An 18,046-nucleotide genomic window follows, 5' to 3' on the forward strand; every position below is an offset into this window, starting at 1 on the left:
GCGCCACAATCGAATTTCCTCTCAAAGTCTTCAAGGGATTTTGGGTGAAGGGGGTGGGGGCGGTGGGAGAGAGAGAAAAATGACAGGAGACTGAAGGGGGGGGAGAAGGTAGAGTGGGCGGGGCTAGTCGAAGAGCCCCCCCCCCTTTCAGGGGGCGAAGGAACTGCTTTGCTACCTGTACGCCTTCTCGATTTATGTGCTCGGAAAAGGAGGTTATTTTTGCGCCCGCCAGTAGTTTTCTGCACTCGTTTATTTATTCACAGTGGGTCGCCGTGTTAGTCTGTCTGCAGTAGTAGAAAAGGGCCAGAGTCCAGTAGTACCTTCAAGACTAACAAGAATATTTTCTCAGTGGGTAGCCGTGTTAGTCTGTCTGCAGTAGTAGAAAAGGGCCAGAGTCTAGTAGCACCTTCAAGACTAACAAAAATATTTTCTGTTAGGGTAGGAGCTTTCTGAGCTGTGGCTCACGAAAGCTACTAGAAAATATTTTTGTTAGTCTTCATTTATTTATGTATTCATTTATTTGATTTATATCCCGCCCCTCCCAGTAGGGTTGGCAGTTCCCTCTTCACTACCGGCAGGAGATTCTCGGGGCGGAGCCTGAGGAGGGTGGGGTTTGGGGAGGGGAGGGACTTCAGTGCCTTAGAGTCCAATGGCCAAAGCGGCCTTTTTCTCCAGGGGAACTGATCTCTATCGGCTGGAGATTAGTTGTCAGTTGCAATAGCAGATCTCCAGCCACTACCGGGAGGTTGACAACCCTATCTCCCAGGCAACGGCTGGGCTCAGGGCTGCTCACAACATTACAGACATTAAAAGCATACGTTTCTGGTTAAAATTTCCACCTCTTAACATTTCAAATGGCACCCTTAATCATTCCAGGGGCAGGTGCCAGCCGTGCAGGGATAGAACAGTCCCGGCAAAGGGTGTTCAAGGTTAGGGTAAGCATAATTGATGATATAACTAGGGAGCAAAATAGGAAAGCAGGGGGAAGGAGGCCAGCTAAGCTGGAAACTATCGCTGTCCTCAACCATAGGCCTGGCAGAACATCTTGGTCTTGCAGGCCCTGTGGAATTGCATTAGGTCCCACAGGGCCCTGGTCTCATGAGAGAGAGCACTTCACCAGGCCAGGGCCAGAGCAGAAAAAGCTCTGTCTCTAGACGAGGACAGCCAGACACTCTTTGGGCTAGGGACTTCCACTAAGTTTCCCATTGAATGTAATGTATATGGGGAGAGACGGTCCCGCAGGTACGATGGCCTGAGACCTTTTAAACCCTTTTGTCTTTTTGTTATGGCCATTAGGCTCATTTGTGAAGGAATATTTTTAAAAGTCACATGGAGATTAAAATCTCTTTGGTTGAATTAACTGCTATGATCAGTCCCTCAAATGATCACCCTTTGAACAGCTTCTACACTCCTGACTGAGGAAATCAGAGTTCATTTGTTCCAAATTTAGAGAAAACATTTACTCCTCAAGCAATAATCAGATTAGGGTTTAATTAAAACCTTTACTTATAATCAATCTTATTATTCTTGAACTGATTAGATAAGCACTGATCACCAATATACAGAACACAGTAACATAGATCATAGTTATTAAGAGCAGAAGAGAGCATACATTACATTTTCTATATAAACTGTATTTGGGAATAACATGGAATTTTAAAGATTCTTGCCCAGAAAGAAAAGAGACCAGCTTTCACTGAATTTCAGAGCGGAGAGTTTCAGGATTATAAAGTATGGCCAATTTATATAGGCACAATTATGCAGGCCAACACATAATGCTATTGCAGGGCCTGGTTTTTACCAGCCAAGACAGACAGGATGTTTTCCTGAGCATGCCAAGGCTCTGGCTGGGAAAGGGTAGAGTATAAATTTAATCAAAAAAATGAAAAGATACTTTCAAACTAAGTGGTAAGCCTCTTCATGAGATTTTCCTGGGCATCAAACCAAGTATTAGCTCCTGGTCACAGGGAAAATCAGACTTTTATAGGAAGTAACAAATCTAATTGATTCTAGCTGCTTATCTTTTTTAAGGCTAAACAGCACTGTGAAACAGTGAGAAATGTTTGCTTGAAATTCTTACTGGAATCAGTTAGCAATACTGAGACCCCCCAAATAAGTAATCTAATGGAAGCAAACCTAAAGCAACATGTACATAAACTGCCGCCGCATATATGATTAACAGCAAATTACATCATACCTTCATCATAGGTATGTCAGGGGAAGTATATAATGGACACAGGTATCTTGTCTGGGCAGCTTACACAGAAATGAAGACCTGGACCAGATAAGTTGGTGGGACACCTTGAAGAGATCAGCGTCCCTGTCATATTTCTATATGACTTGGGCTGGTCTAGAGCTGATTGCAGGTTAAAGACAGACCCAGTCCTTATCTGAGGGCTGATAGGCAATGATTGTCATGGAAGCTTGAGGTCTGAGAGCAACTTGAGTACTTCAGGAGAAAGGCAGATTTGAAGTGATATAAATGAGTACAGCTTTGGGCTGGAAATCATAGCAGGGCATCTCATAGGGGACAGTCTCCCTGCCACAGGAGTGCATGATTTGGGCCAAGCTGCTTTAATGATGCAAATGGGCCAGTTCCTTATTCCTGAATTCTAACCTGGGCATTATGTATTGCAAATTTGTAACATGTACAAAAATATATTTCAGGGCTAATTAATTTTGGACCATTATGTGTCTGCCAGTTATTGTAGTATATATGATTTGGAGTGTCTCAAAACTTATTCTGGGAATGTTTTTTGTGTTTCTAAAATTCTGCTCCTTATACAGCTTTGCTGCTGTAGTAATATATTGAATAAGGATCCAGGAACCCTCTTCAGTCTTCTGACGTAGATGACGGTTGCAAGGTTTCAAAGCATTTTAGAGTGTTAGAAATAATGTGTTAGGCATTATCAGCACGATTTCATCATATATACCAGTCCTTTAAAATTCGTTGGCTATTGGCAGCATTCAAAAGTGACATAAGTCCTATAACAAAGACTACTAGTTCCAGCTCTGTGGCTTCCCAGATTTCAAGCACTTCTGCGGACCTTTACTGTTTTGCAGTGTTGCTAAGGTCTTGTCTATTGAGACGAACTGATTGCAAAAGTAAGAAAGAAGGCAGGATGCTGCTGCTGCAGCCGTCTTGTTTGGGGGCTTCCTAGAGGCACCTGGTTGGCCACTGTGTGAACAGACTGCTGGACTTGATGGGCCTTGGTCTGATCCAGCAGGGCTTTTCTTATGTTCTTATGTTGACATGTTGGGGCTGAAACAGTTGTCAATCTTATGGATCACTTTGGAGAGTATTGTAGGTTATATTGAAAAACCAACAGCCACCTGGTTTCTGTAGTGTAGTGGTTATCACGTTCGCCTCACACGCGAAAGGTCCCCGGTTCGAAACCGGGCAGAAACAGTGGCGGTTGTTTTTTTTCCCCCTCTCCCTCCTTTGTTTCTCGTTATCCCATTATCTTTAAAATCCGTTTCATTTCAATGTCTTCAGGTCAAAATTATATTTACATGTCTGGATATATATGTGTCAAACCCGGTGGCTGTGCATGTCCTTAAAAGAGTCTCAGCGCTCTAAATATACAACCAACAACAGTCATACCCCACCTTCATGAGTATTTATTGTGTATGTGTGGTATATATTAGTTATTCTTCCGTTGACATTACATCCTGATGCCTTGATAAAATTCATAACAGGTGGTGAAAACCTGGGGCGGGAACAGCCTGGAGTGATTTGAGAAATGGCTGTAATTTGATGGGCCAGTTCAGACATCCGCGAAAGAGGATGCCGCTAAACATTAGCTGCCGCCACAATTAATCCTGTAGCGTCGTGCTTATTTTCAATATGCTTTAAATTTTGATTGGTAACCGAGTGACGGTTCATAGAAAACCATGGCAGCAAAAAACTTTCTGAAAAACGTGGAAGACACCAAACGAAATGGTAATTGCCTATTAACATTAATGGTAAGAACAAGAGTTCACCAGTAGCCCGGCTAGCTCAGTCGGTAGAGCATGAGACTCTTAATCTCAGGGTCGTGGGTTCGAGCCCCACGTTGGGCGCAGAGAAACGTTTTTTTCAAAGCTTCTGCTACACATTTGTCCCAACTGCTACCTCTTGGCAGCCTGTTTGCTCAAAACAAAAATTACAAAGCTTTCGCTTGCTGAAAGTTACCGCCAGGAAAAATTTTGTTGCTCTTTAACGTACTGCTGCGCTCATATTTTCTTCCAAAACCCAATCGCTCTCTTTGCGATTGAATGGTTATTGAAAAGGTAAAGATCCCCTGTGCAAGCACCGGGTCATTCCTGACCCATTTACCCATCGCTTATCCTTTCTTCATCCGTACATTGCGAATTACAGTTATTACTCGGCTTTTGTACATGCCGTGTAATGTATTTTGTCTGCCAAGACGAGGCAGTTGTCATCTGCATTTTCTTTCTTGGATACTGCCCCCCCTTTCCCCCCTCTCCCCCCTCCCTCGACCCCTGTTTGGTGTTGTTGCAAAGGGCAATTTGCTTTTGCAGAGGGCAATCTGTTCCAAAGCTCAGCACCCGAATCAGTTTCCAGTACCAAAAGTACCGGAAATATGTGCAGTACCGGGATATGAGCAGATCGTAAGAAAGAGTGCCTTTCATGTGCAGAGTGAATCTTGAACCCCAACTGTGCTCACATGCAGGAATTAGGGCACGCCATGTAACTTTCAAGAGTGCGGGGGCTTTCTTTCTCTCTTTTCAAACTACTGCTTTTCAGAAAACAAGATTTTTTTTAAAAAAAACCCCATCTTGCCAGGCATTCGCGTGGGAGTCCGTTCCACTCAGGACTACAGCTCCCAGAATGCTTTGCCTCTCGCACCCTCCCCCCCTCCGTTTCCCTTTGCCATCCAGACTACATTTCCCAGAGTGCTTAGCAACACAAAAGGCCCCAGGAATTCGATCGGAGTCTGGCTCCGAAATGGGTGGTCGTCCTGCTACGTTGCGCCCCCGTTTCTTTTCACGTTAAAAAAAACAACAACATCTGTTCCCATACGGAAATGGACCCCGGTAAGTGTTTGGGATGGGGCGAGAGCGGCTTAGGGGTGGAAGGAAGGCACTTGGGGGGGGGAGGGGGGCTGCCTCCCTGAAAAATCAATCGATAAGGGTTATTGGATCATTGCGCTGGCTGAATTCCAATCGGGAGAGGAGCGCTGGAGCCGCAGGAGGCGGAGGATTGCTGGGGTGATTGACATTAGGCCTGGGTGGGATCCCAAAACTGTGCTTCCTACAGTGCCTACAAGTCGCTTGCAAAGACCCTGGGACCTTTGCACAAAAAGCCAGCATGTCACTTGTCACATGTCTTTGTTTCCCATCTTATTGAAGCCCCTAGAAACGGTTCCTGCGCTGATGTGCGTGCAAATTTTGGACGAATGGTTGCAGTTCGCATCTCGGGGTAGGAGCCTCACTCTTTCCGCGCGCCCCCCCCCCCAATAAATAAGTGCTGTAAGGCTGTGAAAGAACCACGGGTTTCCTCCTAGTTTTTGACAGCATCCGGATAAGTAGTTTCGAAGAGGCATCTAATCCTCAGTAAACAATGTTGAGGACATGCCTCTTGACAGATGCGAAAGAGATGCGGAGGCTCTTGGGCTTGTTTCTCCAGACAGAAGTGTGCGAGCTTCTTGAGATTTTTGTATGTTTTTTTTGGTTTGTTTTTTGTGTTTTGTTTTATGTATATTTTTTTCTTTTTTATTAAAAATAATAATAATAAAATTTATTATTTGTTTCCTCCCATCCAAAACGGCTCAAATCATTGGACACGTAAGCACATCTGGAACATATGCTGTGTGTGTATTTATATATCTGTGTGTTGGCTGGAAACTTGGCTCATGGTGTGCTCTAAAAATCTTAGGTAACAACCTCTGGGTGGCTTTCTTTTGCTATAGTAAGATGTAAACGTTTTATATAAAACAGAGCTGGTTTGGGGCAGGGGGGAATCTGTGTCATAGAATCATGGAGTTGGAAGGGACCACGAGGGTCATCTAGTCCAACCCCCTGCACAATGCAGGAAATTCTGAACTACCTCTCTCCCACACCCCCAGTGACCCCTACCCCATGCCCAGAAGATGGCCAAGACACCCTCCCTCTCATCATCTGCCTAAGGTCATAGAAAAAGTGCATTGCTGACAGATGGCCATCTAGCCTCTTTTTTGAAAACCTCTGTAGTCGTCGTGTCAGTAGTCAGTGTCATATCTCATAAGAACATAAGAAAGGCCCTGCTGGATCAGACCAAGGCCCATCAAGTCCAGCCGTCTGCTCACACAGTGGCCCAACCAGGTGCCTCTAGGAAGCCCACAAACAAGACAACTGCAGCAGCATTCTCCTGCCTGTGTTTCACAGCACCTAATATAATAGGCATGCTCCTCTGATACTCCTCTGATACTAATCTCTTGTATTGTCAGTTGCATTCTCGCCTTATCAGCCACTATCCTACCAGGGATGTGTGCCTTGTGTACACATGTATGCCGAAGGGAGTGTGCCTTGTGCACTTTTTCTTGTTGCTTCTACTGCAGCCTATCCCGTAGCTGATGAAACATGCTGCTTCAACAGCTGAGTGGCAGCTTGGCTTTATGGCAGTGGGGACCGCGGCAGTGACGTGCAAGTTGCACTCTGGTTCTGTGTGCCTTTCTCGCAGGGGAGGTCCTTTGATGCACGGATGTATTTCTGTCTTGTATGGCCGCCAGAGTAAGATCGAATGTGCAACAAATATACCCCCCACACACTTTGTAGATATGTGTGTGTTTCCCCCAAACTGAGAAGAACTTGGACCAAATGAACCAGGTTTGCCACCTGTTTCTTCCCTTGTTCCTCCATGGTGGTTATCTTCCTTGAGCCACTGTCTGCTTCACGAGTGAGGCTTTTTGCTAAAGGACAGGATTCATTTGTATCCTATGAAGGGGGGGGGGTACTGAGGACATTGGTTTTGTGTACTTTGTGTACTACGTTGAGGGTCCTCATGTGCCAAAGTCTCCCACCCACACAGCTGTATCAGCCTTACAATTAAAGACTGGATGGAATGGTTCCTGAAGGAATCTGATAACTTCCTTGTAAAGCATTTCCAGCGTGGTATAGTGGTTAAGAGCGGTGGACTCTGATCTGGAGGACCAGGTTTGATTCCCCACTCCTCCACATGAGCAGCGGACTCCAGTCTGGAGAACTGGATTGGTTTACCCAGTCCTCTACATGAAGCCTGCTGGGTGACCTTGAGCTAGTCGTAGTTCTTTCAGAACTCTCGCAACCCCACCTATCTCACAGGGTGTCTGTTGTGGGGAGAGGAAGGGAAGGTGATTGTAAGCCAGTTTGAGTCTTCCTTAAGTGGTAGAGAAAGTCAGCATATAAAAAACAACTCTTCTTCTTCTCCTCATCCCCCCCCCACCGGGCTTGTAACAGAATAAAGAGCCCAGGCCAAACCTGGTAGTCATTATCTTGACAACATCATGGCTGTTTATGCTTGGCAATTAGCAGCAAGTTCCAGGCTGAAGTGCCCTGCATATTTTTTTTATTTCTTCACACTGAACCGTCATTCTAGATGTCACTGCAAAGCCGGTGCATATCTGCTTCACATTTCTTAAGAGCCTTTAACGTGACCCTTTGTATTTGCTCTGCCCCTGCATGGAAGCATTTACTGAAGGAACCATGAAAAATCACAGCTGTGGCTTAGCTATGCAAATGACCATTGCTAGTGGCTATGCAAATGAAGGTAATGGCTATGCAAACGAAGGAACAGGCGAGGGGGATGGTATTTGTTTGACTTTCCTCTTTCATCGGGACCGTGAAAAGTCATTTTAAAGGGTGGATTTAAAAAAGCAGCTTTGAGCAAGCATCAAAATCGACCCTGCATAAATGGCCAGTGAGTCAGGAGAACCAGGTATTCTGCCCTGGTCTTCTTGAAGGATGTGCAGGTAAAAAAAGAAAGAAAGATAGATGATGCCATGAAGCAGTCCTCCACTCTAATCCCCTCCCGTGTGTGTTTAAATCTGTCTGCCTTACTATAGCTTGGACAGTGTAGATACATGACATCGTATGAAAAGCTGCTAGGATCCATCCCAACATTAGAGTTACTTCCCCATTCCCCCCAGAGCTACCAGCTTTTCCACAGGTGGGAGAAGAAGGAGGGAACTCTTGACCACTGAAATGGGTCTGCCAGGAATCATGGGACAGGATCTGCAGTGAGGAGGGCAATTGGATAAGACTGCGATGGAGACATTGTAGTGTTATCATAAACAGGTTTGACCCTGGTACTGTTGAGCCAATAACCACGCCATGGGAGTGAAAGGAAAAAAAAAACTTTATTTCTGTGTACACAGATAAGGTTTCCCCCCACCCCCCGCTCAAGGGGCTGGGCTTTTGAAGAGAGAAGCACACCAGCACTCCCAATCACAGTTAATATATAGCATCTCATTTCCTCCTTCCATTATACATACTTGGAAAGCATGTTACTAACTGGCACATCTACTCATTATTATTCAAGCATTCTTACAACTTACTATCTTATATAATTAAACTCCCACTGCAGCCACCTCGGAGGACCACTTTCTAACAAGAGGTGTGTTCCGACCAACTTTACGTCACTGAGTAGCTGCCAGTAACTTTCTGCAAGGTCGACCTGAGCTTGTTGTGATCTTAGCAGTGTTTATGGAACTCCAGCGGTTCCTCGTTATCTGTTGTTCCCCTTTTTTGGGGTTTTCATGGCAAGAGACTAACAGAGGTGGTTTGCCAGTGCCTTCCTCTGCACAGCAACCCTGGTCTTCCTTGGTGGTCTCCCATCCAAATACTAACCAGGGCTGACCCTGCTTAGCTTCTGAGATCTGACGAGATCAGGCTAGCCTGGGCCATCCAGGACACATCTAAATTATGCCTCTGTCAGACCTTTAGCTATGCATGTTTGAGCCTAATGACACCTTCCTCCAGTAGGAGGGTCTCAATCTTTATTTAAGGCCTGGGCCTTTCAGGCCTGGGTATCAGTAGGATCCAGCCCATTGTATTTATAAACTCTTTGTTCACATTTAAAGATTGTTTTAGAGGAAATTGATGGTATCACCATGGTTGTGATTTTTGGAGCAAATCCTCTTTCAAACCCTGTTCCGCATCAGAGGCTACTTTCTTTAGTCTTCTCTCGACACCTCTTCCCGCCCTCAGTATTTCAGATGACCATTTGCCTTATGGTGATGAATATTGATGGAGCAGTCTTTATTCCGGCAGGTGATGATTGGATCAAGAGCGAAAATGAAGAGGACGCTCCCCATCGACTGGATCATGAACCAGAGGATCCCAACAAGCCATCTAAGACATTATGGGAGGAGAGCGAAGACTTCCTGGATTCCGAGCAGCCCAAAAGCCACAAGAGGGACTTGGAGACCCCTCGGAATACGTTCTCTGGGGAAATTTGTTTTGACTATGAGAACGGCCCTGGGAGGGTCTACCCAAATGACAGGCCGTTTAAGTGCGAGGTTTGTGAGAAAAGCTTCCGCCACAGTTCGAGCCTGCTTACCCATCGGAGGCTCCATACAGGGGAAAAGCCTTACAAATGCACTGATTGCGGGAAAAGCTTTAACACCAGTTCGGCCCTCATAGTACACCGCCGGACCCACACTGGGGAGAAATCTTATGTGTGCTCCGACTGCGGGCGGTGCTTCAGCGAAGGCTCAGTGCTCATCAAGCACTGGCGAATCCACACGGGGGAGAAGCCTTACAAGTGCACGATATGCGGGAGGGGCTTTCGCCAGAGCTCACAACTCCGCGCCCACGAGAGGACCCACACGGGTGAAAAACCCTACGAGTGCCCGGACTGCGGGAAATGTTTCAGCACCAGCTCGAACCTCTCTGCCCATCAGAGGACCCACACTGGAGAGAAGCCCTACATATGCACGGAGTGTGACCGGCGCTTTGGCCATAAGTCCCATCTCATCTCCCACCAGAAAACCCACACGGAGAAACTGCATGCTTGCCCCGACTGCCCGGCGAGCTTCCGCATGATCCACCAGCTCCTGGTCCATCGCAAATCCCACCAGGAGGAGAGGCGCTACAAATGCCTCCTCTGCGGGAAGACCTTCAGTTACAGCTCGGCCCTCCTGGCCCATCAGAGGATGCACACGGGCGACAGGCCGTTCAAGTGCCTAGAGTGCGGGAGGAGTTTCATTCGGAATTCAGACTTGAACAAACACCAAAGAATCCACACGGGCGAGAAACCGTATGAGTGCCCTGAGTGTGGGAAGAGGTTTAACCAGAGCTCGCACCTGGTTAGCCACCGAAGAGTCCACTTCAAAAACGCTGCAAAAAATTCAGGTGCGGACCCAGCCACTCCAGTGCAGCAAGAGACAGAGTCTTTCTGAAGATCAGCCTCATCTCCCCCTTCTACTTACAGCTGTTTTTATAAGTTATTTAATAAGCATAAACAGGAATGTGTGTATTCCAAGCTTTTAAACAGATCTGCACCAAAGTAATTTAGATTATTCATCAAGGAAGGATTATTTTGCCCTGCATCCCTTATGCAAATTAGGCACATTTGCATATTTTTACATAATTTGTCCTGCCTCTGCAGGTCACAATGAAGGGCAAAGAGCTATGTAAGTAATTAAAGCTTCGCTCCCAATCGGTACACCCAACGCTGCCTTATTTTTGGTTTATTAAGTTTTCGTGTTCGTTTTATACTTGAAAAATGTAGCTGGTAAGTTATAGCTTAAAAGTGAAAAGATGTTCCTGGTAAAACAGGACGGGATGTTTACATGATCTTCAGAGGCACCGAGAAGCAATGGGCTGGCTTAAATCATACTGAACTTATTTTCTGTGGGTATGGATTTCCAGCCATTTGCTTCAAACCTGAGTGGTTTTCCCACCCTTATAATAACGATGCTCCATTAAAGCATTTACCTGTTCCTTAAGAATACGGTAGAGATGATTAGGGTAACAAAAAACCAGCTGTATTAAAAAAAAAATAGATATCTTTATCAGCCGCAAAGAAATGAGAGATTAATTGGATAATTTGCTTCCTTCCCTTCAAAGGCAGTTATTAAGGCAGCTATTAAATAATTGGTCTAGTAATGATTTCTAGTGAAGGTACTCATGTGTATAGTGTTTCTTTCAGTAATCTGTTATCTAATACTTACTGACTCCTCATCAGAGCTGCAGAAAATACAGAAGAACTAACCCAGCCTCAAAATGGTACAGTGCAGTCTTGGTAAAAGTTGCTACAGCGTTTTGCTGTTAGTCCAGAAAGATGTAATTTGCAGCCCAGATGCTTAATCTGATTTTGAAACAAGTTTCAGAGGGGTAGCCATGTCGGTCTGCAGTAGAACAGCTAGATTCGAGTCCAGGCATACCCAGGGCAGGTGCCAGTCATTTTTGCGCCCTAGGCAAGGCTAACTACTTGTTACTCACCCCCCCCTCCATTGCTAACCAGTTTTCAACCAGTTCTGTGCCCCTCTGAGGTCTGTGCCCTAGGCAACTGCCTAGTTCGCCTAATGGTAGCACTGGCTCTGGGCGTACCTTAAGAGATCTACAAGATTTTCGGGATATAAGCTTTTGAGAATCGAAGTGGGGTATCTGACAAAGGGAGATTTGACTCTCAAGAGCTTATACCCCCCCCCAAATTTTGTTGGTCTCTAAAAGTGCTCCTGGGCTCAAATCTAGCTATTTTGAAACATGCAGCTCTTCCATATGTTGGGATATGTTCATGTGTGATGCCTGCCACTTCAGTATTTCTGGAACATGAGTGTCAAAGCTGGATTTTTGTTGTTCAGGATTCTCATTAGGGAAGCCTCTTAACATTTCCGTAAGATTTCTTTTTGGCTTACAAAGGTTGGTTGCAAATAATTTAGGGAATACATTATTTTCAATGCATCAAACATTGCCTTCCACCTACCTGCAATGTAGGTGTTCTTTCATTCTGCTTGAAACACTGACTATTCTCTGTATGCTACAAAGCTACATAGTGGCACATGCCAATTAAATTCAGGGTCACCCCAAAATCATGCTATGAGTGACTGTTATATTTTAAAAAATGATTTGAGGTAGTTTTAAAACTATAACTCTTGTCGAGCATCCCTTAGCTTTTGTATGATGAAATCAAGGCCAGCATTTTATGCTTGATCTTTCTAAATCCCGTCTCAGGATGGCCTGTATCCTTAGCTTATGTACACAGGAGTCTCATGATCCCAATCATAGCCTCTTAGAGGTCAAAAGCAGACCCTCCTTTACCAGTGGAGAAGCTGGTAGACTGAACCCCAAGAACGTTTTGAGCCAGATCTGTTTATAAGTCCCGTTGGCTTCAGCAATAAGCAAGCTTGAGGTCGGAACATTACTGCACAATCCTATTCATGTTCATTTAGACATAAGCCCCATTGAGTTTAAGGAGGCTTGTGTCAAGGTCCTTCTTTGGAACTCATTTAATAGAAGTAGGGTTGCATTCCATTTAACCCCTCTGCAGTTCTGTGCCAAGAAAAGGGTTGGCAGATTGAACCCAGATTCTCCCAGTAATATGTGAATCTTCTGACTGACTCAAACATGGGTCCATTCTAGCCTAGTGTTGCCTCCTTTGGTGGCCACCTGCTTGCAAAGGTCACAGGCAGAGAAAGCCTTTCCCAGACCTCCTACCTGAGAGTCTTTTAATTGGAGATGCCTGAAATTGAACCTGAGACCTTGTGCTTACAAAGCACCCATGAGCTATGGCCTTTCTTGATCTTGCGCAATGCACACATATACAGCCGTGACTAGAGGCATCTCCTTTGCTGGAACAAAAGCTATCTACGTTGCTTACCCATGGTGTTCCTTTATCTTCTTGCTGTAACATGAAATCAATATCCAGTGATGCCAGCGAGGCTGGGGAGATGGAAGAACAATGATCTGTTCATGTGTCATTATCTAGTAGTAGCAGCATGACCCAAATAATCCTGTCTTGCCAGGAAGGAGTCCCTACCTGAATTCGGAGGAGCAGAAGCTGCTGTTTGGTAGGTCCCCAGGTTTGAATCACTTGGTTTGCTTCAAGGGAACAAAGAGATTCTGATTCATAACCAGGATGCAGTGAGGAAAACACGGCACCTTAGAGGGAATCTGAAGGCTGGATGTAAGATTTGCATGGTAGTTATTCACAGCAAAAGGAAGCTGGGTAAGATTTGCTTAAAGAGTCCTGAATTTGTGAGGGCCCTTTAGCTTAGAATGCGTTTTTAATTTCTCTGTCAAAGTCAGTAAGTCAAACTTTCTGTGCTTTCTTGTATTATTAATTCTACTTGATAAACTTTTTCAAGGGTTAAAATCATGTGTATGTGCCTGTTTTTCTAAGAGGTTGACTGCATTATCTTCTTAAAGTCTTTAGTTTTTCAGAGTCCACTAATTTAGAGAATACATTATTTTCAAAGCATCAAACTACACAGATCACCTCTTTGTTCTGCCCTTCCTCCAGAGCCTAAGTTTATCCTCACAACAACCCTTTGGAGTAGGTTAGATGGAAAGGGACTGGAACAAGGTCACGCAGTAAGCTTTGCGGCTGATTGGGGATTTCGACCTATGTCTATGGAACAGATAAAAATGCTTGAAGTTATACCAAAGCTGTAATAGAGTTAGATAATGGTTTATGTTGTGGAACGTTCTCCATTTAAAAATAAGATTGATGCTGTTAACCTCCATCCATACGTGAGTTGATTTTATATTGAGAGAGCCTTGTGTGTGGTATTATGTCTAAGGGGGTTACCGCATTATGTATTCCAGCGATGTATTAAGAGTTTGAAAATGTTATAAAAAATACTGTTCGCACTTTGTTTGGCCCCTTTATCTGTGAAGACGTCTTCCAACCATTTATTAGCCGTTGCATCCAAAAACCCTTTTAAAGCGATGTTTTTTATAACATTTTCAAACTCTTAATACATCGCTGGGAATACATAATGTGGTAACCCCCAAAGTGTAACAGAGTATTACCCCCATCTGTGGGGAAAGTGTTCCTTTTAAAACAGACGGATGGAAACAAGAGTCTTTCCCTGTTTCAAAGTGCATTAACCACTAAACCACAGGATGGGAGTATTCTCTTCAGTCAGAAGGCTGATAACCTATACAGATGAGTTCCTGAAGTCAGCTTATTTATTACAGGTGTCAAGAGAAAACAGTATCTCTGCCAAAGATCACTCCCATCGATTTTAAATTAAATTTTAAAAAGATAAATCTAATCACCCTTGAAATTATGAAAATATGAAAAAAAATCACAATGATACAAAAATACTTGCATATGTGAATGGAACCAGACACAGAAAAACATAAAAATAGTCTTACGCAACCCGTATTTAGGTGTCTTAAGTGTGGCTATCTTATTTAGATCCAATTATGTGAAATTCACATGACTATCAAAACCAATTAATTCATCTCCTGTGATTCTATGATGTAAGTATTTCTGAACTTACAGTTGCAAACCAGTGATCTGGCTGTTCTTCACTTTGCAAGATTTATCTCTGGGCAAGCTTCCAATGATTCACAATTATCTTTCCAAGGATGTGACGGTAAGAATTTTGCTGAAATGGTTTGTCCAAACATATACTATTAAAAATCAAAGGCTGGGAAATAAGCTTGAAATAATCAAGCTTGGCACTGATAGTTGCAACATATAGGGCAAACAATTTAAATACATGCCTTCCTCACGATATCTTCAGAATTTCCAGATTATAAATTCTCTGTGCAGGTCTAACATGAAGTTCCCCCTAGTGTGACTATTCTCTATGTGCTACAAAGCTACATAGTGGCACATGCCAATTAAATTCAGGGTCACCCCAAAATCATGCTATGAGTGACTGTTATATTTAAAAAAATGATTTGAGGTAGTTTTAAAACTATAACTCTTGTCGAGCATCCCTTAGCTTTTGTATGATGAAATCAAGAGGGTGGGAGTCTGTGTTTCATGGGCAACGTGACACTCCACGAGAGCCAGGGTGGTGCCGTGGTGATGAGTGTCAGACGATATCTGAGAGACCCAAGTTCAAATCCCCACTCAGGCCACGGAAGCTTGCTGTGTGACCATGGGCCAATCATGCTCTCTCAGCTTAACCTACCTCACAGGGTCGTTGGGAGGATAAAGTGGAGGAGAGGAGAATGATGTAAGCCACCTTAGGTCCCCATTGGGAAGAAAGGCGGGAGTGCAAATTAAGTAAGTGATAATAATAAATAATCTCAGGGGGTCACAAACAGCAAAACCTAAATGTGTCCACCGTACAGAAAGGATGTTCTTCCAGCTGCTGAAAACAAATGCTAACTTACAGCCTTATTAAAGAGAAACAAGTGAAACCTGTAGCTATTGAATGAATACATTCCCAATGGAAGCCCTCTTGTGGTAAAAGATATAATCCTTTAACATTCTGCACCCTCTACTGGCGCCTCTAATAGCTACTGCCTGAGGTTACCTTACTCTATCCAGTGGTAAGACCTTGATCTAGGAGTAGTACTACTACCACTGTATTCTGCATTGGTCAGACCTCACTTGGAGTACTGTGCCCAGTTTTGGGCTCCACAATTTAAGAAGGATGTTGACAAGTTGGAGCGTGTCCAGAGGAGGGCGACCAGAATGGTCAAAGGTCTAGAATCCATGCCCTACGAGGAGAGACTTAGTGAGTTGGGTTTGTTTAGTCTGGAGAAGTGAAGGTTGAGGGGTGACATGATAGCCATGTTTAAATATTTGAAGGGATGCCATGTTAATGTGGGAACTAGCTTGTTCTCTGTTGCTTCAGAGACTAGGACACGGAGTAATGGATTTAAACTAATAGAAAAGCGATTCCACCTAAACATTAGGAAGAACTTTCTGACGGTGAGGGCTGTTCGATGGTGGAAGGCGCCGCCTCGGAGGGTGGTGGAGTCCTCATCTTTCAAGGTCTTTAAGCAGAGGCTGGATGGCCACCTGTCAGGAGTGCTTTGATTGTGGGAGCCTGCATGGTGGGGGTGGGGGGTTGGACTGGATGGCCCTTGTGGTCTCTTCCGTGTGTGATTTTGTGGTCCTCTCCTGGGCATGTAGTGGGGTCACTGGGGAAGTGCAGGGAGGAGGTAGTTGTGAATTTCCTGCATTGTACAGCGGGTTGGACTAGATGACCCTGGTGGTCCCTTCCAACTCTATGATTCTATGATCAGCACTGTTCTGTCAAAAGTGTAGGTTTCCTTCATTTGGGGTAATACAAAGGAAAGCAAGAAGGAGTTCTGGCCTTTGATTCAGGTAGGTGTGATCCGGTCAGAGAGGAAGAGGTGCCCATTTGGTTTCACTGTCATGTTACGCAAAGCACGGGACACATGTGATTAAAAAAAAAGGTTTTGGAAACCCTGCTGATCTCTTCCTACTCCCTTTCTACAGGAACTGGCAGTTCAAAAAAAAAAACTGTGGCGATACTTGCAGGGTCCCCAATTCAAATGTCACGTCTGCCATGATTTCATTAGGTAGCTGTAGGCGAGCGCCTCAGCGTGTCGGGGGAAGGCTTAAATTACACAGGCTATACAAACCTCCATATACTTTCTTGTCAGTCGGCCCACTGAATTCCATAGGGGCTGAGATGGAATGGCTTGAGAGCCAGCGTAGTGCAGTGATTAGTGTCAGACTAGGGTCTTGGAGACGGGTTCGAATCCCGACTGCCGTGAGAGGGTGACCTTGGGCCAGTCGCTCACTCTCAGCCTAGCCCTACCACACAGGGTTGTTGTAAGGATAAAAGCAATGTTGCACTTACCTGTAACTGTTGTTCCTTGTGTGCTCCTCTGTGCAGGCACACATTTGCATGCGCAGATCCCCATGTGGGACTGCACAGAAGCCAGGAAGATGTAAATGGAGGAGACTGAAACCAGCCTCTTTGGTGATGTGATGTGCTCTCAAGGGGCTAAATGAAGTAAATAAAATAAAGCCACCTCTTGTGTTTGTCACAGGAGAGAGATTTGAGCGTGCAAACCTCCCAAACCTACAATAATAATGCTGCCCTGTTTACCAGACTAAGGATCATAATGAGATAATCTATATGAAGCGCTTTCCACTATATGGATGCTAACCATTCTTTTGCCCTCCCTCCTCAGCCCACAAGTTTTAAAGATGTGATAAGCTGCAGTGCTGCAGTCCAAGCTCTGCTCACGACCTGAGTTCGATCCCGACAGAAGTTGGTTTTAGGTAGCCAGCTCAAGGTTGATTCAGCCTTCCATCCTTTTGAGGTCGGTAAAATGAGCACCTGGCTTGCTGGGGGTAAAGGGAAGATGACTGGGAAAGGCAATGGCAAACCACCCTGTAAACATAGTCTGCCTAGAAAATGTTGGGATGTGACGTCACCCCATGGATCAGGAATGACCCGGTGTTTGCACAGGGAACCTTTACCTTTTTACAGTCCCCCTCCCTTGTTGCAACACATCAGAGTATTTTCAAAAAGGTAGTCCTTGCAGTATTTGTTTCATTAGTTCCTGGGTTGGGTCTTAAAAATTCCAAAGACTGACACAGCCAACAATGCCAAAGAGCTAGGGAGAGCCTCCAGGGGATATTTCACTTCCAGGTTTCTCAGGAAATTTTTCCCATAAGTTTCTCCGAGATTCTTTAATCGATTTATTAATAGCAGAATGGTCTGCTTGATGTTTGGAGCTGCTTGAGCCAAGTGCATTGAAGTATCAGTGCAAACCCAAGTCTGGACAGGTTTTGGCAGGACGCTGCCTCCTCAGGGCCCTGCAAAGGGTATCCAGTTTATTTCAGTGATCTCCAGCTTTGTGTCCAAGAGGACTATAGTGCCCGACAGTGTGTTTCCCGCCACCCACTTGCTTCTTCCCTAAAAGCATCAAGCCCATCCTGCCATTCTTCCACTTCACTGGATTAGGTAGGGTTACTAGACTCTCCCCAGGTTATTGCCCCCAAATCTCCAGGAATTTTCCAAGCCAGAGTTGGCAACCCTAAGAGAAGATTTTCCTTCCAAAGAGCCTAGGGGCATCTTTTGTCTGCAGAGAGCACCAGTTTGGAAACACCAGTTTGCGTCCATCACAGGAGGATGCTTGGCTTGGAATCTCCAAACTCACATGGGGCAGTGGTTTGGAGCGGTGGACT

General features: G+C 44.8%; 1 protein-coding gene and 2 non-coding genes across 3 annotated transcripts; all 3 read left to right on the forward strand.

Moving 5' to 3' along the window:
* The first annotated feature begins 3,336 nt into the window (after nucleotides 1–3,336).
* TRNAV-CAC (transfer RNA valine (anticodon CAC)) lies at nucleotides 3,337–3,409 on the forward strand. The gene has a single exon. It is a non-coding gene; the product is annotated as a tRNA-Val (tRNA).
* Nucleotides 3,410–3,989: 580 nt separating this feature from the next.
* On the forward strand, nucleotides 3,990–4,062 carry TRNAK-CUU (transfer RNA lysine (anticodon CUU)). Its single transcript has one exon. It is a non-coding gene; the product is annotated as a tRNA-Lys (tRNA).
* A 968-nt stretch (nucleotides 4,063–5,030) lies between these two features.
* LOC130474257 (zinc finger protein OZF-like) lies at nucleotides 5,031–10,372 on the forward strand. Its single transcript, XM_056845802.1, has 2 exons — nucleotides 5,031–5,040; nucleotides 9,169–10,372. Exons 1-2 carry the CDS (start codon nucleotides 5,031–5,033, stop codon nucleotides 10,359–10,361), a joined length of 1,203 nt encoding a protein of 400 aa, XP_056701780.1. The 3' UTR covers nucleotides 10,362–10,372.
* Nucleotides 10,373–18,046: the final 7,674 nt, after the last annotated feature.

This window comes from Euleptes europaea, chromosome 1 (genome assembly GCF_029931775.1).
Source record: "Euleptes europaea isolate rEulEur1 chromosome 1, rEulEur1.hap1, whole genome shotgun sequence".
In the NCBI taxonomy this organism is placed as follows: Eukaryota; Metazoa; Chordata; class Lepidosauria; order Squamata; family Sphaerodactylidae; genus Euleptes; species Euleptes europaea.